This window comes from Brachyistius frenatus, unplaced genomic scaffold, assembly GCF_029030835.1.
Source record: "Brachyistius frenatus isolate BFR_SWC_R1_liver_20210118 unplaced genomic scaffold, ASM2903083v1 Contig_572, whole genome shotgun sequence".
Taxonomy (NCBI): domain Eukaryota; kingdom Metazoa; phylum Chordata; class Actinopteri; family Embiotocidae; genus Brachyistius; species Brachyistius frenatus.
This window is the reverse complement of record NW_027211171.1, coordinates 12,655-40,527: the sequence shown is the minus strand read 5'-3', so window position 1 is coordinate 40,527 and position 27,873 is coordinate 12,655. Positions and strand designations below refer to the sequence as shown.

Below are 27,873 nucleotides of genomic sequence, written 5' to 3'. Positions count from 1 at the left end.
GGTTCCTTCACCCACCACAGCGCCGAGCCCGACACCGTCTAACCCTCTAGAATAATTCAATAATTCAAGCCTGAACCGAGATGATTGGATGGAGCCTGACAGGGTTGAGATTTAAAAAAAACAACTCTCCTGGACTCCTGTTGAGGAAATAAAACTTCAGCAGGGCGGGAAGTCTTCGGGTTCTCCAAAACACACCTGTTCAAACAACGTGAGACAAAAAATAGACTGAGGCTGCCAGAGTTCAGTGCAATGTGAGATTTAATGTCTAAAAAGACACAGAAAAGAAGTCTGGGAGCTGTTCAATGGAAAAACACCTCATTCAAAGTCTCATTTGCCTAAACTGGCCCTCCTTCATGCCCACCACGTTTATTTGATTCATAATTTTTGAGAATTCCCCACCGTCATTAATTGATGATGATCTTGTACCTTGAGCGTCCACATGTGATCTGACGTACATAGAGCGTCCACATGTGATCATATCACCCAGGAAAGTCTTTCATGAATTTCCTCAGATTTGGCACAAACATTCACTTTGACTAAAAGGACAATCTGATAAGATTTTGGTGATCAAAGATCAAAGGTCACTGAGTTTTTCACTGTGAATGAGATATCTCAGAAACGCCTTGCCACTTAGAGGTCAAAGGTAACTGTGACTTCACAAAACACCTTTGTTAACATAACTGTAATTCATACATCAATACAATATTCACTCAAATATCTAGGATAAAATATATATATTTTTTCTGTCCACTATTCAGCACCATAACTGAGAAGTGGAAAGAGAGATTGTGACCATATTTCACATTTATGATTTATGATACTGTATTGGTGACATCTTGAAATTGTGGTGTTTTTTTTTATAGATCTGTTGTGCTGTCAGGATTGAAGTTTTATGTGAAACGTCCACGTCTTATAATTTATATCTTTATTTCAGACATGTAAACTACAACATAAGTGGTCAGCGGAGGCGTGCAACCATCAGGCAGTAATTCTAGTTAGTGGTCAGCGTTTCTGGCAGCCTGATAGCAGCTGAAGGTTGCCTTAGTGTTTTTAAAATTCTCTCTGGGAACATCCAGTAATCCAGAACCACTTGACCTCAGACCTGCAGATCTGTTCGGTACCTTGGACCTAAATCTAGAATTTTGAAGTTTAATCTCAGAAACTGGAAGTCAGTGCAGGAGTTACAGTATATGCTCTCATATTGTACTCCTGTGTATAACCCCGCAGCAGCGTTTTGGATCAGCTGGATTTGTCTGATCGCTGCTTTAAACGTTTCTCTAAGTCCTCTTTTGTGAAAAAGTCTCTGATTGTGTCATATTTTTAAAACTGTTCTTATAATTGATTTGATTGCAATTTAGTTTGAATCCAGGATACTGCGAAGGATTTCCACTTGATCTGTACTTAGTAACAGTTTAAGGTGGCAGAGACTTTGAGTCTTTTTTCATTGGTCCTAAAGAAAACAACATAAGTTTAAGTGAAGAAAATTCTGGAGCCTCCAGCTACTGATCGAGTCAATTACAAAGCAAAAAAAAAGAAAAACAGTAGCAGTTATCACAGCTGACTGAGTTGAGGTTGTACCACAGTTTATCTAATAAATAACCATTCAACTGTCAGATGAGGGAAGATTAACCCGAAGGATAAATTTAAATCTACAAAAATATTAAATAAGAAGGTTATACAAGAATCCTTAAAATATAATGTCGGTAGTTCGAATAGATTAAACTGAGTAAAATACACTTATGTAAAACAAGTGCAGGTTTGGAGATTTAAAATCAAGCTTCAGAAATGTGTAAATGGAATAAGTGAATTGATTTTAAGGTGATGCTGTATTTCGTTTCAGGAGTCACCTGTGCTAAAGTTAAAAGTAGACTTTCCCAGTTGAGTCGTAACACGTGGAACATGTTAAAGCTACACTGGTCCAACAAATAACGGCCACGCAAAACACTGATGTCTTTGGTTGATTTTTATTGGCGCTCTCTCTCTCTCTTTTGTCACAGCCGACCCCTCGTACACCTTAAACACAGAGAAGACTACCATTAAAAACATAAATGTTTAAACGCAAATTTCTGAGCTCTTTTTGGAGTCTCGAGCAAATGTCTGTCACGAAACAGGCTCACACGTGATCATATCAGCAATGTCGTAACACTACAAACTTCAATCAAGCAATATTACACTCTTGTGTAATGTGCATTAGGTGAGCGCCTCGGTCCTGATCACATCACTATTGTACCAATAATGACGTTAAAGCACACCCTGAGTGTAAAATTGCGATTATACAACAAGTCACCAACTAAATGTAATCTAAATGTTTTCATATTGTGGGACAATTCACTCTCAAAATATTACACTTTTTGCGATTACCGTTTCCATGGCAACACATGGGTTATGACTAACAACTGGAGAACAATCAGTCACGTCAGTAGACTCTTATGTAACGTACATAATGTTTACTACTCCAAGAAGTAGTCTGACCCTTAGCAACCACCTAGCAACAGAGAGGATTTCTGGTCTCCAACTGAATAAATACAGAAAAATAGAAACACTAAACTGATCAGCTAGCTCAGTCTGGTTGGAACAAAGATATCTGATGAACAAAGATATCCATGAACAAAGATAGACTTGTGTTTTTAACATTTTAGCACCATGTCGTGTGTTAAAACAAAACCGGTCCAGCTGGCCTCCGTTAGGATTTGAAGTGCGTGACTATCCGGGTGCTGTGAGCGACCAAAAAGGACCAAAAGAGACCCGATATTATATAAATTAAATTCTAATTCTATATTCCCATTGAGAAGGTGGAGTGATATTTCTAGTGATGAGCAGGGTGTGTTGTCATGGTGATTTGAGCACATTTCAAATGTTCAGTTGACCGATCAGATCTCTGGGACGAAGAGAGAAGTTAGGTGTGTGGAGGAGTGGTTCCCCACAGAGAGCCTGTTTCACCCTCTCAAACGCCCACTGGCACTGCTCCGTCCACTGGACCGGATCTGAGGCACCTTTCCAGGTCAGGTCGGTCAAGGGACTGGTCAGATCAGCATAGCTCGGGATGAACCGTCTATAATAACCCGCCAGCCCCCAAAAATGCCTCACCTCTTTTTTAGTCTTGGAGCAGGTTGTGATAACAGCAGTCTTGTCCACATGAGTGCGCACCTGCCCGCCGACCAAGTGGTATCCCAGATACAGTACCTCCCTCCGTCCAACTGCACACTTCCCTGGGTTGGCGGTGAGCCTAGCCTGCCTCAGGGACTCCAGCACCGCACCCACCCGCTGCACATGCTCCGCCCGGGTGGGGCTGTGGATGATGACATCATCCAGGTAGGCGGCCGCATATGCAGCATGCGGACGCAGCACCCGGTCCATGAGGTGTTGGAAAGTGGCCGGGGCACCGAACAACCCAAAGGGAAGTGTGGTAAATTGGTATAATCCAAACGGAGTAGAGAAGGCCGTTTTCTCCGTGGACTCTGGCGAGAGAGGAATCTGCCAGTAGCTCTTGGTTAAATCCAGTGTCATGAAGAAACGCGCAGTGCCCAGTCGTTCCAGGAGTTCGTTCCCGGGGGGCATTGGGTACACATCAAATCGTGACACATCATTCACCCTGTGATAGTCCACACAGAACCGAATAGATCTATCCTTCTTGACAACAAGAACAATGCACCAGTAACTGTTGGACTCTTCTATTACTCCCATCTCCAGCATAGCAGCCAATTCCCTCTGAACCACTTTTCTTTTGTGTTCAGGTAGCCTGTAGGGTCGCGACCACACCGTCACACCCGGAGATGTCTCAATGTTGTGCACTATGAGGTTCGTGCGTCCTGGCAGGAGGGAGAACACATCAGAAAACTGCTTCTGCAACTGGGCAACGTCTGTTCTCTGAGTCCCGGAGAGATGGGCGTCGAAAGGGAGCGAGGCAGGATTGGTGGATTTTGGAACCTCTGGCCCCAGCTCCTCTCTCAGATACCACGGACACCAGAGAAACAGACTCCGCCTCTCTCCGTGCTTTTAAGAGGTTGAGGTGGTAGATCTGTGTAGCTCCGCCCCTGTCAGAACGCACCACTTCATAGTCGACATCCCCTACTCGCCGTGCGACCACAAAGGGTCCTTGCCACTTGGCGAGGAATTTCAAGATGGAAGAAGGAAGCAACACAAGTACCTTTTCTCCCGGTGTGAATTGCCTCAGCTTGGCCCCTCTGTTATACAGCCGTTGTTGATGTTCCTGGGCCTGGAGCAAATTCTCACGTGACATCTGACCCAGTGTGTGGAGTTTTGCTCGCAGGTCCAGGACGTATTGAATTTCGTTTTTTCCGGGGCTCAGACCTTCCTCCCAGTTTTCTTTAAGCAGGTCGAGCACCCCTTGTGGTTTCCTGCCAAACAGCAGTTCAAAGGGAGAAAATTCCATGGAGGCCTGGGGGACCTCCCACACTGCAAACAACAGAGGATCAAGCCATTTATTCCAATTGTGTTCATCTTCGTGAATTAACTCTCTGAGTTCTCTGTTCGTGACATGAACTGGGTGCCCTGGTCAGTCAGAATCTCTTTTGGGATTCCGACTCGGGACATGACCTGAATCAGAGCCTGCGCGACACTCTTTGCAGAAATGTTGCGCAATGGAACTGCCTCGAGATATCGTGTTGCGTAATCCACCAGAACTAACACAAAGTGATATCCGTGTGCACTCCGGTGAAATGGCCTGATGAGGTCCATGCCGATCCACTCAAATGGGACCTCCATCAATGGTAGAGGATGTAAAGGCGCCCTCGGAATGGCCGGCTGGTTTACCAGCTGACACTCCGGGCAGGATGCACACCAACAGCGCACATCACCCCGGATACCCGGCCAATAAAATCGGGTCATTATCCGGTCCAGTGTCACCGCTGAGCACAGCACACATACCGCATGACCCTGTCTGTCATAAACACACCCCCGCACACTGCCCCATTAATTTTTGAAACCCGGGCCAATCTGTTCCCAAGTAAGGCGGGCACTAACCGCAACCTTTACTTGTTTTTTCCCATGTATCTAATTTCCACTGACACAATGGGATAATCTTGAACATCCCCATGCACACACCTGATCTTCATCCACAATGCCTCCACCAATGCCCTGGGCCGAACCAGGCTCTGGTGAATCATGACGTCTTGACTGGCAGACCCTTCACAAACTATTCGATCGCCACCTTCTCCAGCAAGGGCTGCTCCCCCACCGAGTTCCTCGGTTGCAACTACCTGGTTGCGATATCCCTCAGCTGCTGGGCATGAGTGGAGGTCCGGTTCTCAGGCTCCAGCCTGGCCTCGCGGAACCTGTTGGTGCTCCTCCGGTGAGAGGCTCAACCGGTCCAAGATGGCATTTCTCACGTCGACGTAGACGTGTCTGGCTGCCGGTGGAAGCCCCAAAGCTGCCGTTTGTGCCTCCCCCGGAGAGGCAAGAGCCGGACCGCCCGCTCCGCCGCGGGCCAACCACACTCCCCCGCCACTGTCTCGTACGAGGAATGACTGTGGGTCATCCGCTGCAGTCATTTTATGCAGCACCACCGCCGCCAGCGTGGAAGAGGCCGGCAATGGCAGAGCTGCAGCAGACCGCGCCGCCAGCTGCTCGATGACCCGAGCTTGCCTCTCCGCTTGGGCCTGGAGCACCCACGAACTACCTGTTGGATTCAGCGTGATCCAACTGAATGGCCACAATCTCACCCAGCAACTGTCCCAAAGCAATGACCGGCTGTGCCGGGATGTGCTGTTGCTGTGGGTCTCCCTTCGTGCTGAGGTACCTTTGGGCGCCAGTGTAACACTTGTCTGTTACTCTTGTGGGTTCCCTCAGCATAGAGACACATAGAGAGTGTGCTCTCCTGCCGAGCCTCTGAAGCCACCCTGCCGCTCAGCGTCTCCGGGAGCGAGAGACGTCCGGTGTCCTGATAGTGGCTTTTATGGGGAGAGAGAGACAATCAGTGATTCCCTGCAGCTGATGAAGCCTCTTCATAGCACCGTTCTCTGAACCACCCCTCCAATCAGTCCCTCTTGCAGCTGAGCCAAACCATGCACCACTACCACAATCATTTAAACTTATGATATTTCAGTTACATTTTTATCAGTCTTTCCTGTTGAACATGTTATTTATTGCCCTTTTGATAACTGTACAAACAAAGAATACTTATGAATGTATACCTGAACAATGGTGCGGTCTGATGAGGCCTGTCTGTGTGTACAAACATTTCAGAGAGGTAACGGGTCAGTTTTCCAATCAGAGCTTTATAGATAGATGAAGGGACGGCAGTGAGCATCACGTCACGCTGAAGAGAGGACCGTATCGCACGGGAGGCAGCGATGGTATTGTAGTCATCACATGTAATACATCTTAAGAGGGAATGGTAGACAGCGTCCAGAGGTTTCAGTGTTGAGGTGTGTGTGTAAATCACAGACTGCCTCAACAAACCTTTTCAAACATGAGAAACATGGTTTTATTTCTGCAGAGGTATCAATGTGAAATTTGAATGAGTTTTTCATCATTAAAAGGAGGTGACCATGTGATAACTACATTGGGATAAACTCTCACCGTGTCACTGAGGCTTTGTTGTAGGTCGTGTTTTACTTTAGTGTAGGAGCATGTTAGCTTAGCATACAGTGAATTAGTGAGGCGTTTGGTAGAGGAAGGTAATATAGAGTCAGCTGACGCCTGTGGTGTTATTCTGCATGAATATGACACTTTGTGTGTGTTTTAAAACACGGGGGGATTTGATATATGAGAATTCACCGATGGGGTCTAATCAATGCATTTCCTCATCTACTTTAAGAGGCTGGTTGTGAATTGCTTTGTGAAATACCTGTTGGATGTCCCTTGACCAAAACAGCTATTTCATAAACATATTAAACATGATGTTGCATGTGTTTTTTGTGTTGTCTTTATGCACTTTCTGCTAACAAGAGTGCAAAGACGACTGCTGTGTTCCAAATGACGTTTCACACTTCTTTTTTGGGGCGCTTTGAGTGCATCATCCTGGTACTTGCAGTATATAGTGAGAGTTCGAACCACAGACTGTTTCTAAAAGAGTTTGTAGCTTCAGGTCTGTAAAATGGTTCTGATCCAGAAGTGTCTTCAGCTGCAATACCAGCGAGTGCCACTAGAGGTCGGCTCCAAAAAGCCTCCGGCTCCATAGACTCCCATTCAACTTCTCTCATCAAATCCAAAGTGAATAAAATGTGTCCATCAGTTATCTCGGTGTTGTTAGCTAAAGTCACTCCTTCTTCTTAGTTTTCTGGAGGTCCATCTGAAAATAATCCCTCATTCATTAGAAACACCTGGAACACATCATATGTCTCCCATTAGCAGGTATCTTCAGTCTGAGCGACAACTTTCCTCCTCTTCACACTGAGGCGTCTTCAACACAATCTGTCAGACATCTGCAGGAACAACGAACGATGACGAGCAGAAACTGTTTCGGTGTTCATATATACACCTGATGGTTGTTTTCAGACACACATCAGTGTGAACATGTGTTACACAGCTCAGAGATACCAGGATGACATGATGTTCTGTGCTCTCCTGTCAATTCAATGTGCACATTTATGTAATATGCAGGAATACTGAACTTCGCCAGCAGCACTGAAAACTACAAAGGGCATCAAACGACTGAAAAATAACATCTCGGAAATGTTTTTTTCTGTCATCACTGCCTGCAAGCAATGATCTGCAACACGTTAGCTGCCAGGCGTCCCTGTCAGAGGATGCAACATCACTGTTGTGTTTGTGGACTCACTTCTGTGATGAAATATGAACTGAATTTAGCAGAAGTGATGATGACATTAAATCCACCTCTCCTGTCTGCCCCTCTATTTCTGCTCCATCTCTTTCTTCATTCTGCTCTGCAGCTTGTTAAATATGGCAATGCACATGTCTTGATCCAGTTCACACACACACACACACACACACACCAAAACGTGGATCACGTGAAGCTAAGCCAAGCCTTCTTATCTCTTTCACGTTTACACACCCACGCACACCCGCGGTCTCTCCCTCTCTTTCCCTTCTCGCTCTCCCACTCCCCCCCCACACACACACACACACCGATGCAGCAGTGAGCAGCAGCAGAAACCGGGGCGAGCGATCAGACAGCGGCTCGTCGCGTGCAGCCGAGCCGTCATGAGCGCACGCGGCTGCGGGGAAGGAGGAGGCTGGGCAGGAGACACGCGCAAGGATTTGTTCTAATTAAATGTCTCCCGCTCTCCGTCTGCATCATGCTGTACTTCCAGCTGGTGATCATGGCCGGGACCGTCATGCTGGCCTACTACTTCGAGTACACCGATACGTTCACCGTGCACGTGCAGGGCTTCTTCTGCTACGACACCGCCTACACCAAGCCGTACCTGGGACCGGAGGACAGCAGCGCCGTCCCGCCCGTGCTGCTGTACGCCGCCGTGGCCGGGCTGCCCACGCTGCTGGTGAGTCCCTCCTCATCATTAAAGTTCAACCTGCTCCGACACACCTGACAGCAGACAATCCCACTGGAAGGATGAAACTGCTGCTGTTGGTTTCTACTTGATCAATCTGGACATGGATGAATCTGTTGGTTTTTAAATTCTCTGCTGTTTGGATTGTGAATTAATTATTCAGTCAAAGAAGACCCAGCTTCTGCTACTTTTCCATTTTAAATACTCAAACCAACCATATCTCCATCTGATGCATCCTGATTTGATTTGGCTCCAACTGATCTAATATTAGCTGTGATTATGGAGGGAACTGTTGCAGCAGATTTCTTCTTCTCAGCAGTATGATGGGAGCTGTGGCCCTATCATACTGCGCTGGTTTGGTCCCAGTCATAATGCAAACACTGACAAGATCACATTCAAAATGTCAGAGACAGACTGCTTCCATAATCCAGATCACAAGAGCCAACGTGAAACCTGCTTCATATGTTTATTGTGATGAATTGTTAGCAGTTATTCCAATATTAACCCCAGTATGATTTTCCTGATATGATTTCTTTCATTAATATTATTTTTGGAGAGACTTTGACCTGATATTCTCTGCTAGAAATAAAGAGATCAATTTAAAGTTGCATATAGAGACTTAACTAAGTCTGTGATGCTAATTAAGCCAGATTAGATGTTGAACTCTCCTTTTTTATCTGTGCTGACATCATGTTTTCAAGAATAAAGATAAGTAATCATTAATTTGGAAGATTAAAATCTGTTGTCTCAAAGGGAATAATAATCCTGATTGATTTGAACCGTGATGTTTTTTTAATCATTCATCATTTTCTATAGGTTTCATTTTCTTTAAGTTTGATTTTTTTGGCCACTTGGAGGCGTCACACAAGCTGTCAATGCATGCTGTCATTGGAGCAGCTTGTGTCATTGTTGTTGTTGATGTGTTGTCTTCACGGTGTCCAACAGCTTGTATAGTTGTTGATGTGTTGTGTCTCCACTGTGTCCAGCAGCTTGTGTAGTTGTTGTTGTTGTTGATGTGTTGTTTCCACTGTGTCCAACAGCTTGTGTAGTTGTTGTTGTTGATGTCTCCACTGTGTCCAGCAGCTTGTGTAGTTGTTGTTGTTGATGTGTTGTGTCTCCACTGTGTCCAGCAGCTTGTGTAGTTGTTCTTGTTGATGTGTTGTCTCCACGGTGTCCAGCAGCTTGTGTAGTTGTTGTTGTTGATGTGTTGTCTCCACTGTGTTCAGCAACTTGTGTAGTTGTTGTTGTTGATGTGTTGTCTCCACTGTGTCCAACAGCTTGTGTAGTTGTTGTTGTTGATGTCTCCACTGTGTTCAGCAACTTGTGTAGTTGTTGTTGTTGATGTGTTGTGTCTCCACTGTGTCCAGCAGCTTGTGTAGTTGTTGTTGTTGATGTGTTGTCTCCACGGTGTCCAGCAGCTTGTGTAGTTGTTGTTGTTGATGTGTTGTCTCCACTGTGTCCAGCAGCTTGTGTAGTTGTTGTTGTTGATGTGTTGTCTCCACTGTGTCCAGCAGCTTGTGTAGTTGTTGTTGTTGATGTGTTGTGTCTCCACTGTGTCCAGCAGCTTGTGTATTTGTTGTTGTTGATGTGTTGTGTCTCCACTGTGTCCAGCAGCTTGTGTAGTTGTTGTTGTTGATGTGTTGTGTCTCCACGGTGTCCAGCAGCTTGTGTAGTTGTTGTTGTTGATGTGTTGTGTCTCCACGGTGTCCAGCAGCTTGTGTAGTTGTTGTTGTTGATGTGTTGTGTCTCCACTGTGTCCAGCAGCTTGTGTAGTTGTTGTTGTTGTTGATGTGTTGTCTCCACTGTGTCCAGAAGCTGTGTAGTTGTTGTTGTTGTTGATGTGTTGTGTCTCCACTGTGTCCAGCAGCTTGTGTATTTGTTGTTGTTGATGTGTTGTGTCTCCACTGTGTCCAGCAGCTTGTGTAGTTGTTGTTGTTGATGTGTTGTGTCTCCATGGTGTCCAGCAGCTTGTGTAGTTGTTGTTGTTGATGTGTTGTGTCTCCACGGTGTCCAGCAGCTTGTGTATTTGTTGTTGTTGATGTGTTGTGTCTCCACTGTGTCCAGCAGCTTGTGTAGTTGTTGTTGTTGTTGATGTGTTGTCTCCACTGTGTCCAGAAGCTGTGTAGTTGTTGTTGATGTGTTGTGTCTCCACTGTGTCCAGAAGCTGTGTAGTTGTTGTTGTTGATGTGTTGTGTCTCCACGGTGTCCAGCAGCTTGTGTATTTGTTGTTGTTGATGTGTTGTGTCTCCACGGTGTCCAGCAGCTTGTGTAGTTGTTGTTGTTGTTGATGTGTTGTCCAGCAGCTGTGTAGTTGTTGTTGTTGTTGATGTGTTGTGTCTCCACTGTGTCCAGCAGCTTGTGTATTTGTTGTTGTTGATGTGTTGTGTCTCCACTGTGTCCAGCAGCTTGTGTAGTTGTTGTTGTTGATGTGTTGTGTCTCCACGGTGTCCAGCAGCTTGTGTAGTTGTTGTTGTTGATGTGTTGTGTCTCCACGGTGTCCAGCAGCTTGTGTATTTGTTGTTGTTGATGTGTTGTGTCTCCACTGTGTCCAGCAGCTTGTGTAGTTGTTGTTGTTGTTGATGTGTTGTCTCCACTGTGTCCAGAAGCTGTGTATGTGTTGTGTCTCCACGGTGTCCAGCAGCTTGTGTAGTTGTTGTTGTTGATGTGTTGTGTCTCCACGGTGTCCAGCAGCTCGTTGAACGGTGTGTGTCTGCTGTTTGCTGCTTGGCAGGTTTCATCACAGCGTTGGCACTGAGAACAGTCACAGTTACTAAGAGCTGAGTTTGTGGGCATGAAAACCAAAACAATGAGCTAAAAAAGGCTCATCAGTATGAGCGTCATCTTTAATAGTTTACAGTCATTTAATCTTATGTTGATGTTAAATTATTAATTGGCTTTAGGATGCAGCGTTCTTGTACATTACAGGTGACGTTTGCCGAATCTGTTTCATGCAGGAAAATTGTGGGAATTAGAACAGGAAAAAAAAGTACTACCAGATAAACAATGATATGTAATCAATTCCTGTGATAATAATCATGAAGCACATCACAGAAATATTTTATCTCAAAAATTTTTCCGTAGAGAACCATGAGGCTAAGAGTTCCTAAAACCTCCTAAAACCTCCTGTAATCTCCTAAAAGCTCCTAAAAGGTCCTAAAAGGTCCTAAAAGCTGCGTATGTTTCCAGAACAGAGCGTCTGTGACTGGAATATAGAAACAAGGACTACATCAGCCTTTCAAAATAAGAGCTTTAGATGCTGTTTAATTCATGTTCATTCAACACATAGACCTGCTGGATGAAACAAACAAAGAGACGTCTCTGACAACTGGACGTGTGGACAAAACTCATTTAACATCCAGTAATATGGAATCACTTCCTCTGATCACAAACATTTAATCATCATTTTAATGTGAAGAACACATTTCCCACAAACCCCGTCACTTCCTGTTTCTCCTCTTGTTCCTGTTTCTCCGGTGAACAGTTTTATTTGGGGATGAAAACCGAGACATTCAGAATGTAAATGAGGATTTGTTTTTATTAATAAAGTGAGTTTTGTTTAAAAAGATTTACTTCATGTTATTAATACTTTCAGCACAGATTCTGATGATGACATTTTTTGCGGAAAAATCACGAGAATTTAAAATAATTGCAACCTCCTGCAAGTATTGCGGAGATGCTTGAAGCTGTGTTAATTATTGCGATTGCAAGATTTCCTGGAGGGACTGATGAACACCGACATAATTTCATAGCTCAGTCAGAGAGATCAAATATGAATCCTGTCTATATTGATTTGTTCTCTTCAAAAGAGCTGAAATGACCTCTGACTGTTTTCATGTGATCAGTCTGATGAGTTTCGTTCCTCTGTTCTCATCCATGGATTATTTGTTTTTTACACCGATGCTTTCATTCTAATCACAAACGACCAGAACCGGACCGACAGCGGACCTCGTTATAACGTTATAACATCTCTGTGCCGATAACAAGCTGATGCAGTGGAGCTGTGAAATGCAGCTCAGATGGTGCAGTGATGCTGCAGTCGTTTACCTCGCCAACCCCACTGCATGCAGGACTGTCTGTCTGAGACACACACACACACACACACACACACACACACACACACACACACACACACACACACACACACACACACACACACACACACACACACACACACACACACACACACACACACACCTACCTGCATACTATTTTTTTGATGCAGTCGTTAATGTTCAGACAGGCTGGTTTCAGTGTGCAGATAGACGAAAAATTATAGATTCAAATTCTGCAAAACAGACAGCGTGTCTATTTTTTTTATTTCTCAGAGAATTCCAGCAGCGCAGGAGAAAATAACAAGGTTTATTGTGAGAGGACATTTTTAATTTTTTTTTAGTTTGAGTTTTATCAATAATGTTTGGAAGTTGTCTATAGATGTATGTACAAGTGTCTCTATGCTGAAAGGCTCCAGCTCAGCTCCTACTCGGATGGATTACAGGTTCCCTCCCTTCTACCCATTCAGACGGGTCCGTTTGCCCTGAGCAGAGTACTCGTTATGCTGTATTACAAAGTGGAAAGTTTAAAGTTTGAAGTTTAAAGAAATATTACCAGGCAGGATTCTCTGATGAAACCACAAATCTTTCTTAAGGGAAGTAAAAGGTAACTTTTTCTGCAGATTTGAAGCTTTGTTTATTACGTGTTATGATGTGAACTTCAGTTTTGGCATCACAGTTTGGTGCATCCAGAGACTGGATATAAAAGAGTTCGTAGCTTCAGGTCTGTAAAATGGTTCTGATCCAGAAGTGTCTTCAGCTGCAATACCAGCGAGTGCCACTAGAGGTCGGCTCCAAAAAGCCTCCGGCTCCATAGACTCCCATTCAACTTCTCTCATCAAATCCGAAGTGAATAAAATGTGTCCATCAGTTATCTCGGTGTTGTTAGCTAAAGTCACTCCTTCTTCTTAGTTTTCTGGAGGTCCATCTGAAAATAATCCCTCATTCATTAGAAAAGAAGATTCAAGAAGACCTGTTTTTGGGGGGCGTGTCTGTTTGATTGACAGGCATGTGGTGCAGTCAGGTTACAGTTATCGGTGGGCGGGACGTAGTATCGTCAGGTTTCCGATCTCATCATTGCTGGTTGCTGCTTGCTGTCATCGATGTGTTAATGTGTGTGAATGGGAGGAGAAGTCTGAAGCACGATGAGACTGCTGAAGTAATGAAACGCTTTATAAGTGTTGAAGATGACTATTTCCATAGTAAGATCAAGACCTCACAACGTTACAGAGAGACACCAAACAATTTAACAAGAGGTGGGACGAAAACTCAAATCTAGTTTATTGTCATTTTACCAAACATCTGTGTGTGAGGATAAATGAGAGTTTCTCTGGGATTAAGTGTAATGAAAATACAAAAACATGTAACAACACAGTCCCTGAGCCTGCATATGCATGGAGGACAGTTACAGTACCAAAATCAACAGTCATGTCAAATCCAAATAAAACAGAATAATGTGAAAGTTCAGTAGCAGCTCTCAGCGTGGAAGGGCTGACTGGGTTGAGATGTGTCTGACGATGGTGGTTATCTTATGAAGGCATCAGCTCTGCTACAGCGGGTCAGAACCTCCAACGGACCTCTCAGCTCCGACACTAACACGACATCCAGCGTGTGCAAAGGCTTCAGCCGCCGGAGCGATGGAACGAGTCTCCCGCAGCCGTCCTCAATGTCCACAGTCTGTTTTTTGAACTGCTTTAACTTCTCCATAATTGAACTGGACTGTAGAGCACATATTACATGGCTGTATGACACAGATGTACTTCAGCAATCTGGTACAAGTAGTCAGTGGGTGACAAAGGAGGACAAAGGGTCCATTTAGAGATCAGATCGGATTGTCTGTGATTTAGCCACATTGAATTATTATTTCCATACATTTAATAATCACATTTCTGAGACTTACAATAGTATTAATAATGGTTGTACTGGTGAGGCAATGAGTGGTGTCCCTTGTCCTTGCTTTAGGATTCTAAGCCCCACCCCTTCTAGTTCCATTCTGAATGGCCAGTAGAGGGCGCTCCTAAATGAGGGGTAGCGCCACAGGATGGGACATGGGATTGGGCCTGAGTCCTTTTGGCCCTGAGTCCTGGATGGATTTGACCTGTTGGATCACCGTCCTGAAAAACAGCCAGAACAGAGTCCAATCAGGGTTTTTTAATCAACACAGGTTCACCCCATTAACACATGCACTGTTTTAGCCTTTTAAAGACTCTGGACATCAACAGCCAAAACTCCAAAAATGAACCATAACCTCATTCAATTTGGTTTTACTCTGAAGTCACCAGATGAAACCAGTCCTCCACTAATGAAGCTCTCGCAGTCAGAATACGTACAATCATACAGACTTTAATTTGTTTCACAACTACACTGTAGGGCACAAATCTATCATCGTACATTTCATTAGCTACATTTTTTGTAACATTGTTCCCGTCGGCCCTTTAGATGCTTGTTTTTCATACTGACATATTACACTAGTAGTTTAAAGGAACTGCTTTGGGAAATTTATTTTCCTTTTTTAAATCCTAAGATCTAATTTGTCTGTTTCATCTTTGTATAATAGCTGTAAGGCAGTTTTTCAGAGTGGATTCAGGCTCTCTATTCTTCTCTGTTTTACAACTGGCAGATTAACAGCATTTAGTTGAGGTAGGATTATTGTAGCTTTCCTTTTTCACCATCCCAAACATCGTTCCTGCAGCACATGCAACAATACCGTTTGAATGACACCATGTCTGATGTTTCCAGCGAAGCAATGTGACATGAAATGAAACTGTTTGTGCGTTTTTCTACAGTTTCTCTGAACCTTTCAGATCCAACATCACAGCTTCTGTTTCTTTCTTCTGTCTCATGTCGCTCTTTCCTGCAGGACTCCACGGTGGCAACAGAGCAGACTGATGTTTATGTCTTAAATCTTTTAGCGTCCTGTCCTGAATTCCTCACTGATTGGCTCTTTGTTTCTGCTTTGGACTGATTACATATATATTCATATATATTTCATTTCAGGATGAGGACACACTCACAACACAGATCTTTGCAGCACCGAGACCTTGAATAAAATAATCTGCTGTCTCAGCACATCTCCTGAAGGAGTGCACCTCCCGGCTTGGTCTTTCCTGTGTTGAACAGAGTTTAAAGCTCCCACTGACACCGATTTACATGATCCAGTTTGGCTTTTAGATCAGTTTTTAACGCCTTCAATTAATCTTGTTCAACCCTGACGATCTGATCCGATTCCCACCTGTTCTGTTGGGTTGGATAGCGCAGCGGGTTTCCACCTCAGAGACGATCTGATGCGAAGCGTTGCAGAGGTAATCGAAGGTTAAGTTGCGTCGTTGTTACACTCTGCGAATTGAAGAAATTCTCTTGAGGCCTTCCTGAGATATTTTATTCACGAGAACAAATAGAGGGACGACGTGAAAACATGATGGCCGTCCACAAAGTGATAGAATGAGAGATGCCGCATGTTTTTTAGATTGAAACAAATTTTCATCTTTGTTCTGCCTGTTCATACAGTCAGTGTTTTTAGTTGTTTTCTTAATTTGTTGAACCCACAGTCCAAAAAACAAAACCCAATAGTCTGAAAATTGCAATGACATAATTAAGGAAAGCAGGAGTTCCTTCCAAATGAGAAAATATGTGACGGTAACATCCAACAGTACAAAACAGGTGACTGATGGCTTAAAGCGCTCCGATTACTGATCAAAAGTGACATCAAATCAACAGAGATTAGTAGTCATATAATTTAAGTTGGATAGAAATACAGTTTCAGTGTAGAACCTCATCATAATTATTTCTGATCAATCAAATATATATTTAATCACTAAAGACCATCCCTGTTGACTGAGAGTTCACTGGACACCTTCGCTGTGGCCTCTCCTTTAATATACGATCTGTAGAGGTTCAGTTTATACACAGCACTGCACTGTTGTCATCAACATTTTATTATTTTGTTGTTATTTTGTTTTTGTAATAGCATCTGATTTCTTTATCAGTGTCAGGATGGATTAAGTCCATTGCTTAAATCAGTTAGAAATCGTTTGTAACTTTCACCACTGCTGTTTTTTGTGCTGTGATGTCCTTTTAATCCTGACTGAAAATCTTCAAACAGAGCATTCCTCTGTAAATTGTTGCATAATTGATGTGCAACAGCTTATTCAAGGATTTTAGAAATATAGGGCAGGTTGGAAATGTGTTTGTAGTTTCTGCAAACGGCTGGATCAAAGGTAGACTTTTTAAGTACAGAACCTGTTGAAAGAGATGAATTCATCTGATCTAATGTGGAAGTGCTAATTAAAGGAAAAATATCCTTAAGTCTTGTTGGGATGGGATCTAAGAGACAGGTTGATGTTTAGATGAACTAATTATTGCAGATAGTTCAGAGAGATCAACAGGAGAGACGTAGTCTAAATATAAATCCGGTCCCACGGTTTCTGAGGCCGTTTGCTTGATAACACAAGTAAGAAGGATATCAGTAATTATCTTATTAGTAAAGAAGTTCATGAAGTGATTTCTGCTGAGACATAAAGGAATTAAATACTCTTTGTCAGCCTGCCACAGTGCTGAAAAGAATCCTGGGGTTGTTCTTGTTTTCTCTATTAATATCTAGTTGGATGGTAAAATAGATAGTATAAGATGTCTATTTTGTCCATCCAATACCTGTTTTTCACTGTCGTTATTACAAACAGTATACAAAAGTGGACTTAACTTCTGAGTCTGAAAAATGAGGCCGATGCAGAAGTGCCCTTAAAGCTGCAATACCAGCGAGTGCCACTAGAGGTCGGCTCCAAAAAGCCTCCGGCTCCATAGACTCCCATTCAACTTCTCTCATCAAATCCAAAGTGAATCAAATGTGTCCATCAGTTATCTCGGTGTTGTTAGCTAAAGTCACTCCTTCTTCTTAGTTTTCTGGAGGTCCATCTGAAAATAATCCCTCATTCATTAGAAAAGAAGATTCAAGAAGACCTGTTTTTGGGGGCGTGTCTGTTTGATTGACAGGCCTCCGGTGCAGTCAGGTTACAGCTATCGGTGGGCGGGACGTAGTATCGTCAGGTTTCCGATCAGATCGGTCAGATCCACCGCTGGCTCCTCCCCCAGCTCGTCCAAATATGGTCACTTCCTGCTCCAAACTGCTCCGAACTAGCAAAGATGGTGACGGACAGAATCTGAACTGGAGGATTCATAACGTTCACAAACCAACGATGACGTCACTGATGGTTGATGATTGGTTGCTGTACACTAATCACAGCCTAATAATGGTCAAAATCGTATCTTATTATTTCATTGTACCTTACAAGTTGATCACTCTGGTTTTTATGTAATAAGCATACGAGAAAACAACACAAAATCCACAGTAAAGAGCAACAGTGTGTTTAATTCAGACCAAATGTGCTGAAACAAGTTTGAATTCACCCATGAATCCACTGACTGAACTGATACACATTGATCATTAATTAAACTAGTTTACCAGGAGCCAGTTCCTTAAGAGAAACCTAAGACTATTCAGTGTGTTTGACCAGTCGTCACTTTGCGCTTTGATTAGTCTGACAACAACTAAGTCTAAACCAACAACCCTGTTTTTAAAAACGTTGGGACGCTGTTTTAAAATGGAAATAAAAACAGAATGTGATGATTTCTAAACCATGTAAACTCGTATTTAATTAAAAATAGACCAAAACATATCAGATGTTGAAACATAAATTATAGTGTTTTATGAATGATTTTTGCTCATTTAAAAATTTGCTGACAGCAACACATAGAGTGGAGTCGTGGCTTCAAAATGATGTTTTTTTTTTTTTTTTTTACTATTTTTAACCACATAAAGCTGTTTTTGGATTTGCAGCATACAGGTTCTTTCTCTTGTTTCCAGTCGAGCTGTTGGTGCTGCATAACGAAGCTCTGTGGAATAAATTCATGCAACTACAATGGTGAAGGTGTTTTGATAGGAATGTCAGAGTGGTGTGTATGTGTGTATTGAGAAATGTGTGGACTGAACACACACCACCCAGTGGTCCCAACGGGTTTTCACCACTTCACTACACTACATATCTGGATCTTGTATTTACAAAAAAAGATATCATAATTACGAGATAAGCTGCCTATTTGTTTTGTATGTGAATGCAACGTGCTTCCGTACACTCACCTGTTACTAATGATCATATTTATTTGAGTAATGTTCTATCAGGTGTTTCTTTCAGTGTTACACAACTTTTCTGTCCAATGTACCTGGCATGAAAAATGTTGTCTTTGTTTTACTTTCAATTAAATATAGGTTTATATGAGTTGGACATCATTGCATTTTGTTTTTATTTCCATTTTAAATGGCATCCCAACTTTTTTGGGAAACGAGGTTGTGTGTAAACTTTTTTTCAAGACAGCATATCTTGTCTTACCATACCTCAGGGTGACCGGGCTCGTACACAACTCCTGTCCATTCATGTCTAACAGGTTATTCGACGTTGCATCGGCGATGTGCTGTGTGAGCCTTTTTTCATGAACCCCAACGCTGCAGTGGAACCTGGATCAGTTGTCATTGAAAAATAAGCTAAATTTAGAAAAGAAATCTAACAAATGCTCCCGAAACCCTTAAACATCATTTCTAATTTCTCTTTGTTTGTGTTCAGTAAACTTTTGGTCAGGACTTAGCTGTAGATAATCAGGTACTTGTTACTTGTCATCTTTAATAAAGTTAATTTTGTATCTTGTTCCTTAACACTCAAAACTCAACAATATGCTCCATGTTTATCTGCTTTCTTAATAAATTGTATAACAAATAAATGTCCACAGCACTAATTCCTTAAGTGTAATTTACTTACAATTCGTCTGCTTCAAACACAAATTAATTCTATGCACTTTGATAATCTTCCACAAAATGCCATGAATAAAACTAAAGTAAAATACAAGCAACCTTTCAAACTGAGAACTCAAATGACGAATAAATACTAAACAGTTGTATGACATTTTTTTTAAATTTTTTGTCATTTTGTTTGGTGGAATCATCCGCTGTATCGCCTGATAAGTGAAGCAGGATCTTCTTTGCATTTTGGTTGAGCCGCTTGTTTTTACGAAGTTAATAAGAAGCCTCTGGTATTCAGCAGTGTTGTGTTTATGTTGTTTTCTCGATCTGCATCACGGCATCCATAAAGCCTGAATGTTAAACTATTTACATGCAGATGAGATATTTGCAAAGGGAAGGTTGCATAGCTCTGAGTTTTCTGCTGTTTCAGTCCTCTCCTTCCTCGTTTGGCCTTTTCACCAGTCCACCTGAATAAATCACTGTTGCGTTGCCGGAGCGCGCGGCAGCTCGGAGGGTTTCGGCTTCGGGGCCTCAGGACCCTTCAGGACCCTTCAGGACCCATCATGACCCTTCAGGACCCATCATGACCCTTCAGGACCCATCATAATCCATCATGACCCATCAAGACACATCAGGACCCTTCAGGACCCATCAGAACCCATCAGGACCCAAAAGCACTGTTTTACTGCACGAGCAAGCTGAGCACACTCAGACACCCAGTTTTCATTGGTCAGTCCAATGTTCTGGTTCTGAATCAGGTTCATAGTTTCATAGTGCGGTTGTGCACAGATCAGCATGTCGGAGGGCGGAGCAGTAAGACTGCGTTCGGACTGCAGCGCAAATCCAATGTTTGTTATGTCTTGTATCCAGATTGATTTTAAAAGATTTTAGAAAGTCTGAACAGCAAAAAAACACAAGATGTGATGTTGGCAGTCTGGATCCAAACCACATGTGGATGCAGTTAGAAATGGGATTCCAATCAGGTTTCTGCAGATGCGTCTCAGCGCTAACAGGAAGTGTCGATGTTCGTACTGTAAAAGACGACGATAACAATCCAGACAGTAGATAAGATACGCCGTCTGGTGACACTTCTGTGTTAGAAAGCCACGTTATCGCTGTAGCAGTGCGTACGTCGTTACCATAGCAACCCACGCAGATAGGTTGGTGATGTCTGGACACACCAAATCTGATCTGTTCACTTGTCTGATTTGCCTTCAGTCTGAACAAAGTCAAAGTTCCCAAACTGCTCCTGTCGCGTAGCAGGAGAAGCTATGATCCTATCGCGTTATTAAAATCAGAACCCAAGTTGTTCACGTTGGACATGAGTAGAAAGGACACTTCAGATTTAGTGTCAAACTCTGGAAATCTGCAACGGAGACCCTTAAAATCCTTCAGGGAGCCTTTGGCAATGAAGACGAGCCTGAAGACGTGTTTTAAGTGACATTGGTGTTTCCGAGGGACCGAACGTTCAAAACGTCACTGTTCAAAACTGAAAGAGGCACATTTAGGTCAGGGGTACAACCGGGTGGGTTTTCTTTGACCTTTGCGGGGTTGTGTCACCTTGAATTCGTCTCCCAGCGTCAGACTTCCAACACGTGATGTTCTGTGGCATCTGAGGAAAAACATTCATAGAACTGTACGACATACAGAATACGACGGTTACCTCCTGCCCAGTTTTGGTAGTAAGGTTACTTTATTAGAGAAGGTACGCTCTCATCATTATTTTTATTTTATTTATTTTATTTGTACTCTATTAATCCCCGAGGGGAAATTCTTTCGCTACAGCAGCATCCCGAGGGGGAGCTGCTGCAACAGGCTGCCACGACCGCGGCGCCATCTAACCTGAGGTGCATGTTTTACCTGGGTTTGTCATTAATCTGACCTCTTAAAGACGCAGGGAAGTTTTATTTTTCACCTGTCTGTGAAGTTTGTGGACCGGTGTTGGTGCTGAGATGAGAGCGAGCCTGATGGCCTCACTGGCCTGTGTGCAGAAAACATCCTGTTTAGCATAGAGAGCTGTGTTTATGTTTTTGCTTTAAATGAGGTTTTTGAGGCTTCGTTCTGTTTGGCAGCGTGGCGGCAGCGTGAGGTTCGGGCCTCGCACACCACAGGCTGGAAATGTCACGTTTAGTTGAGAAGCCTGAATTAAGTCTTGCATGGTTCAGGTCGTCTCCCTCTTCGGTTATTTTGATGTTTGCATGTTATTTAAGTTGCTCTAAATTACAGCAGATTCGTGGCATCCGACACGTTTTGGGCTTCAGGTTCTGTATCCAGTCTACATCAGAAAATCATGGAAGGATCGGACTGGAGATAAAATCCCATTTTTAATTAAAACGTGCCAGTACACACACACACACACACACACACACACACACACACACACACACACACACACACACACACACCCCTCCTTGTCTTGCGGTCCGTGAGCTGTTTTCCTCTCTGCCATATGTTTTTCGGAGTATTTCGCGGCTCCGACTGCTCACTGAGGAAACAGTCCGCTCACTGCCAACAAAATCAGCTCCAGCTCACAAATAAATATCCAACATAACGCTGTTTCCATTATGTTTGTCTCTTGTTTCTACCAGATCACAATAACAGAGACGGTGCTGTTCGTGGTCCACTACACGTCCAAAGAGTTCGACCAATCAGAGCGGACGCTGGCCACCGGGGACTGCTGCTACCTCAACCCGCTGGTGCGCAGGACCTTCCGCTTCCTCGGTGAGTCGCTGCATGCATTTAATAACATGGCAAAGACGACAGCTGATGCTTTCATTATGTTTTTATGAGGGGAAGAGAGGCGGGTGGAGGAGGATGAGGAGGGCGGAGGATGGAGCAGGGCGGAGGCGGGTGGAGGGCGGAGGAGGGCGGAAGAGGGTGGAGGAGGGCGGAGGAGGATGGAAAAGGACGGAGGAGGGTGGAGGAGGGGAGAAACATGGACTGTATATAAAAGTGGACGTATACGGAGGCCATAGACACAAAAACCATTGAAACCGTTCGCACCAAACACTAAATCTTGCTCACTAAATAGCATTTTGTTCCCACGTTTTAATGCATTTGTGAATAAGAGATAAATAGTTATACGTTTATATAAAGACAGAACAGAACAACAGGCTTTCTCCTCTCAGTCCATAGTATGATCAAAGTTATCAAATATCCAACGATATAACCCACAAACTCCTTCACATCTTGTGTTACAGCCGTCATCAGTTAGGTGTAGTTAGCGCAGCCACCACAGCCAGACACAAAATATAAAAATCATGCACATGAAGCAACAGATAGAGAACACGACATGCTGACTGGACCCGTCAATCACCACGTTTTAATCAATGTGAGGAACTAAATGCTGGTTCGTACGCACGATTTAGTAATTTAGCCTTTTATGTGAATGAATGAACCCATGAATGTCCACGTCATCACCGCCATCATGCAATCAAAAAATCAAGGTTGTAAGTAAAAATATATAAATTGAGAATATGATTATTGGCATTGCAAATTCATTTTCTCTTCATTTTGGTGACAGAATTAAAACCGTTGCTTTCAAGTTAAAAACCTCCGAGTTGAGTTGGACGTACTGGACTCCTACATCATGTCAGCATATCGTGTCCTTCAGCTCCAACTGATGTTTATTTACAGCCTTCCAACAAGCAAAAGAAAAAGTCCTTCTGTCCCTGTCCATCAATTCAGCTGTCAAATCTACTTTACAACTCAAGTGCACGTTAGATCACATGCACACGTATGTCCCATGCACACGTATGTCCCATGTACACGTATGTCCCATGCACACGTATGTCCCATGCACACGTATGTCCCATGCACACGTATGTCCCATGCACACGTATGTCCCATGCACACGTATCTCTCATGCACACGTATGTCCCATGTACACGTATGTCCCATGCACACGTATGTCCCATGCACACGTATGTCCCATGCACACGTATGTCCCATGCACACGTATGTCCCATGCACACGTATGTCCCATGCACACGTATGTCCCATGCAGTGTATGTGGAGGCGTCCCTCTGCTGTTTAATGAGAGCAGGATGATTTCTTCCCTCCCTGAGGGGGAATCGGCCGGCTTCACCCTCCCGCTGACACATCCACCGTTCACGCTGCTCGTTAATGTTAGCGGGCTCCTTTTATCTCTGCAGGCTCATTGTAGTTGGTTATTATGTGTTTTACTCGGGTGCAGCGTCGTGTCAGAATAAGTGTCTTCGTGTTAATTGATGTCGGTTTTAAAGAGCGCTTCTCCTTAAAGGCGTCTTTTCCCGGTGAAGCAGCAGAGGAGGACCGACGTCTTCTCCTGAAGAGTTTGATTTTGTATCTCGCACTGAGAATCTCACCACCATGCAGGAAGCATTTATTCAAATAATATATGTTAATATAACCTCAATTTACCCTAAAACACGGGAACAGATTCAGGACGGAGAATTAACCACCACATATTTAATCATGTTGAAAAGCAGTGACACCGAACCCACCAAGTCAAATGAAAGCTGACTTTATTTGTTCTTTGAAGATGTTTCTAGAATCATCTGAATCCTACTGACTGCTGAGTGCTACTCTTTTTGTATGCAAGTTATAAACCTACAAAAACAATCATTTACAATATACCAAAAATGACTTATAAAGCAGATATTTCTCTTGAACAGTATTTTCAGGGGATTTTGTGTCATGTAGCTGATGCTGTTGCACACTGAACACCTGTTTGTCTTCATGAGGTTGGTTGACTGCAGGTTCCTCATTTATAAAACATTGTGTTGGATTCAATCCAAAGTGAAATGTTCAATCAAAACTGAAAATGGCATACGGAGAAAATAATAGTCCAATTTATAAAACGGTGCTCACGCACACCTTTACGCAATGTTCCCTTTGTAAATCACAATCCAGTTGGAAATGTGTGTTCGTACATCCGCCTCACATTTAACCATGAACGACCAATGTAAAGCCTCTTATGAAGGTTGATGAATATAAAATCAGCACGGGGCTCAGTTTCTTGGTGAATTATGGCAACGAGAGGAAAACCTGGAAATACAATTTTTCTGGCAGAAATGGAGTTATTTGTGGAGGATGTGGAGCTCATTTTAGCAGGTGGTCACAAACCCCACGAGATGAGAAGAAATTGAAAACTGACTGCAGTTCTTTAGCCTAATGCTATTTGATGTTAGCGTGTGTAGCCCGTCTACCGTCCACATCTGTAGAGAGGCCCTGAGTTCTTTACTTAATTTAATTGTGTTCGGATAACTAATTATCTCTGTATTATTAGTCTTGGATCAATAAATAGTTTCCCACTTTAATTTAAAACAAAATAAATCAAATATAAGAGAAGAAAATAAGTGTGTTCTTCACTTATTGTTACAATATGCAGCTTTAAACCAAACAGCTTGCTTTCCTCACACTATTCACTGTGACCGTTATACACAACATTGCACACCAGTAATAATACCCAACTAAACCAAACTAACGAGTAGAAATAAAAATCCCTGCAGGCCTGGTTCGATGCTCGTGGAGACCAAAAGCTTCAGTCGCTTCACTCAACTGAGCCAAACCAAATGAGACCGAGTGGGACCGTCTCCTGAAGTCTAGCAGAGGTCCACCGGTCCACAGCCTCAGTCCAGGAGCAGGAGGGTGCTGGGGGGGTGTTCACTCAGCGGGGGGGTTATCCAGCATCCACCGCTCTGCTCATTAACCCCTCTGTCCTCTTCCTATCACACCTTCTCTGCAGGTCCACACAAACATGTGACCGCATACACATCTCACTCAATCAAATCAACTGCTTTCATCAAAAGAGGAAAAACATCAAATACATCAAAGCACTTATAACATTCTGATCCATGAACTTCAGCTGCAGAGCTCCACGACTGACTGATGACTGACTGACTGATGACTGACTGATGACTGATGACTGACTGATGACTGACTGACTGACTGATGACTGACTGACTGACTGATGACTGACTGATGACTGACTGATGACTGACTGACTGACTGACTGATGACTGACTGACTGACTGACTGACTGACTGACTGATGACTGACTGACTGACTGACTGATGACTGACTGACTGATGACTGACTGATGACTGACTGATGACTGATGACTGATGTCTGACTGATGACTGACTGACTGACTGACTGACTGACTAACTGACTGACTGATGACTGATGACTGATGACTGACTGATGACTGACTGACTGACTGACTGACTGACTGAATAACTGACTGACTGATGACTGATGACTGACTGATGACTGACTGACTGACTGACTGACTGACTGATGACTGACTGACTGACTGACTGACCGATGACTGACTGATGACTAACTGACTGACTGACTGACTGATGACTGACTGATGACTGATGACTGACTGATGACTGACTGATGACTGATGTCTGACTGATGACTGACTGATGACTGACTGACTGACTGACTGACTGACTGACTGACTGACTGACTGATGACTGACTGACTGACTGACTGACTGACTGACTGATGACTGACTGACGGACGGACGGACGGACGGACGGACGGACGGACGGACTGACTGACTGATGACTGACTGACGGACTGACTGATGACTGACTGATGACTGATGACTGACTGATGACTGACTGACTGATGACTGACTGATGACTGACTGATGACTGACTGACTGACTGATGACTGACTGACTGACTGATGACTGACTGACTGACTGACTGACTGACTGACTGACTGATGACTGATGACTGACTGACTGACTGATGACTGACTGACTGACTGATGACTGACTGATGACTGACTGACTGACTGATGACTGACTGACTGACTGACTGACTGACTGACTGATGACTGATGACTGACTGACTGACTGACTGACTGACTGACTGACTGATGACTGATGACTGACTGACTGATGACTGACTGATGACTGACTGACTGACTGATGACTGACTGACTGACTGATGACTGACTGACTGACTGACTGATGACTGACTGATGACTGACTGACTGACTGACTGACTGACTGACTGATGACTGACTGACTGACTGACTGACTGAGGAACGTGATGGAGAGACGAGACGTATGACATATTGAGCAGAATTAGATTTGTTTCTATCATTTACAGCTAAAAGTTGCTTCTTGAGTCGGCTGGTTTGAGTGTTGATGATCCGTTGGATCTGGGCGAAGTGAAATATTTATATTTGTGTGAGAGGCATCTTTATACGTACATTTAATCCTACAATCTGGCTTCAGTCCTCCGCCTCACCATCTGTGTCGCCATTGTCCCGTCTCCAACACGTGCCTACACGTCGGTCAGTTTGCAGGCAGATGCACATTTTCCCGTCAACTTTGTTCTTATGAATCCCGACGTTTAAAAACGAGGCCGCCGGACTTCGTCATCCTGTCCTTCGCTAAGTTTGGTTATGTTTTTTAATTTCTGGAACTCTTTTCAGCCGGGAAAGTTTCTGCTGCAGACGTTTGTCTTTTTATTGTTCTGACCAGGACTGTATGAAGCTCTTTATCTAAATCCTGAAGGCTCACTGAGGCAAACTGCAACAGCGCCGGGGGGAGCGTCTCTTCACCAGCATCTGCTAACGGCTCTGCGGCGTGCTGTCGGTGTCTCTTTACAGCAGCATTAGCAGCAGCAGTTATTCTAAATTACAAAGCACTATTTAACATACATAATCTGGCAATCCCATTACGCACAGTGTATCTGCCTGTGCGTCTTACGGTGCATTTGATCCGTGGCTGTTGAGAAGTTCTCTTGGCAGGCTTGTTGGCACAGCGAGCCCCCGCAGATGAATGAATGCAGCCGAGACTGTTGTGCTGCTGAGCATCTGGGTCTCCCTCCTCTCAGGCCCCGTCGGGTCTGACTGCTGCCGCCGCTCGCTGAGCTTTGGAACTAAAGGCTCTGCTGAGTTGATTTGTCTTGTATGTGGGGGGATTGTGAGTCCGGGGATCAAAAGGCGTTAGTGCAAAGTTTGAAGGGCTGAAGGATGCTGCAGAAGTACAGTAACTCGGCTGCAGGACTCAAACTGCAGCTGCAGGCGACGCAGTGGAGCGGCAGCCTCCTCTGTTCAGCAGAGGATTGACGGAATGAGGCTGTGACGTGAATGCAAAAAGACAAATTCATTGAGAACTTGTTTCTGCGGGGCTCTCGAAGCCGTGCAGCTTTGGGATAGAGATGGGAGATAACGGACCAACCTGGGTTCGTTCATTGAGAAGAAAGTTCTCTGTTCTTTTATTTAGGGTTTAAAATAAATATATACAAGTCATTCTGTGTATCTGTCAACCTGTGTCAACAATGTTTGGTACCATGACTTTCCCTCTTGTTCGATGATCATGTCAAATGTCTCGCCTGTTCAGTACAAATACCATTAAAACCAGTGGCAGTCCCAGTAGTCCCAATAGTCCCAGTGGTCCCAGTAGTCCCAATAGTCCCAGCAGTCCCAATAGTCCCAGTAGTCCCATCAGTCCCAGTAATCCCAGTAGTCCCAGTAGTCCCATCAGTCCCATCAGTCCCAGTAATCCCAATAGTTTCAATAGTCTCAGTGGTCCCATTAGTCCCATCAGTCCCAGTAATCCCAGTAGTCCCATCAGTCCCATCAGTCCCAG

The 27,873-nt window shown here is 43.8% G+C and overlaps 1 protein-coding gene across 1 annotated transcript in view; it reads left to right on the top strand.

The window, feature by feature from the left end:
- LOC138614785 (phospholipid phosphatase-related protein type 5-like) overlaps positions 1–27,873 on the top strand; it is a 54,012-nt gene that overhangs the window by 16,133 nt on the left and 10,006 nt on the right. The window contains exons 3-4 of the mRNA XM_069688362.1: positions 8,235–8,423; positions 21,857–21,989. Of these exons, the coding sequence (XP_069544463.1) occupies positions 8,235–8,423; positions 21,857–21,989 (322 nt within the window). The remainder of the gene's footprint in view (positions 1–8,234; positions 8,424–21,856; positions 21,990–27,873) is intronic.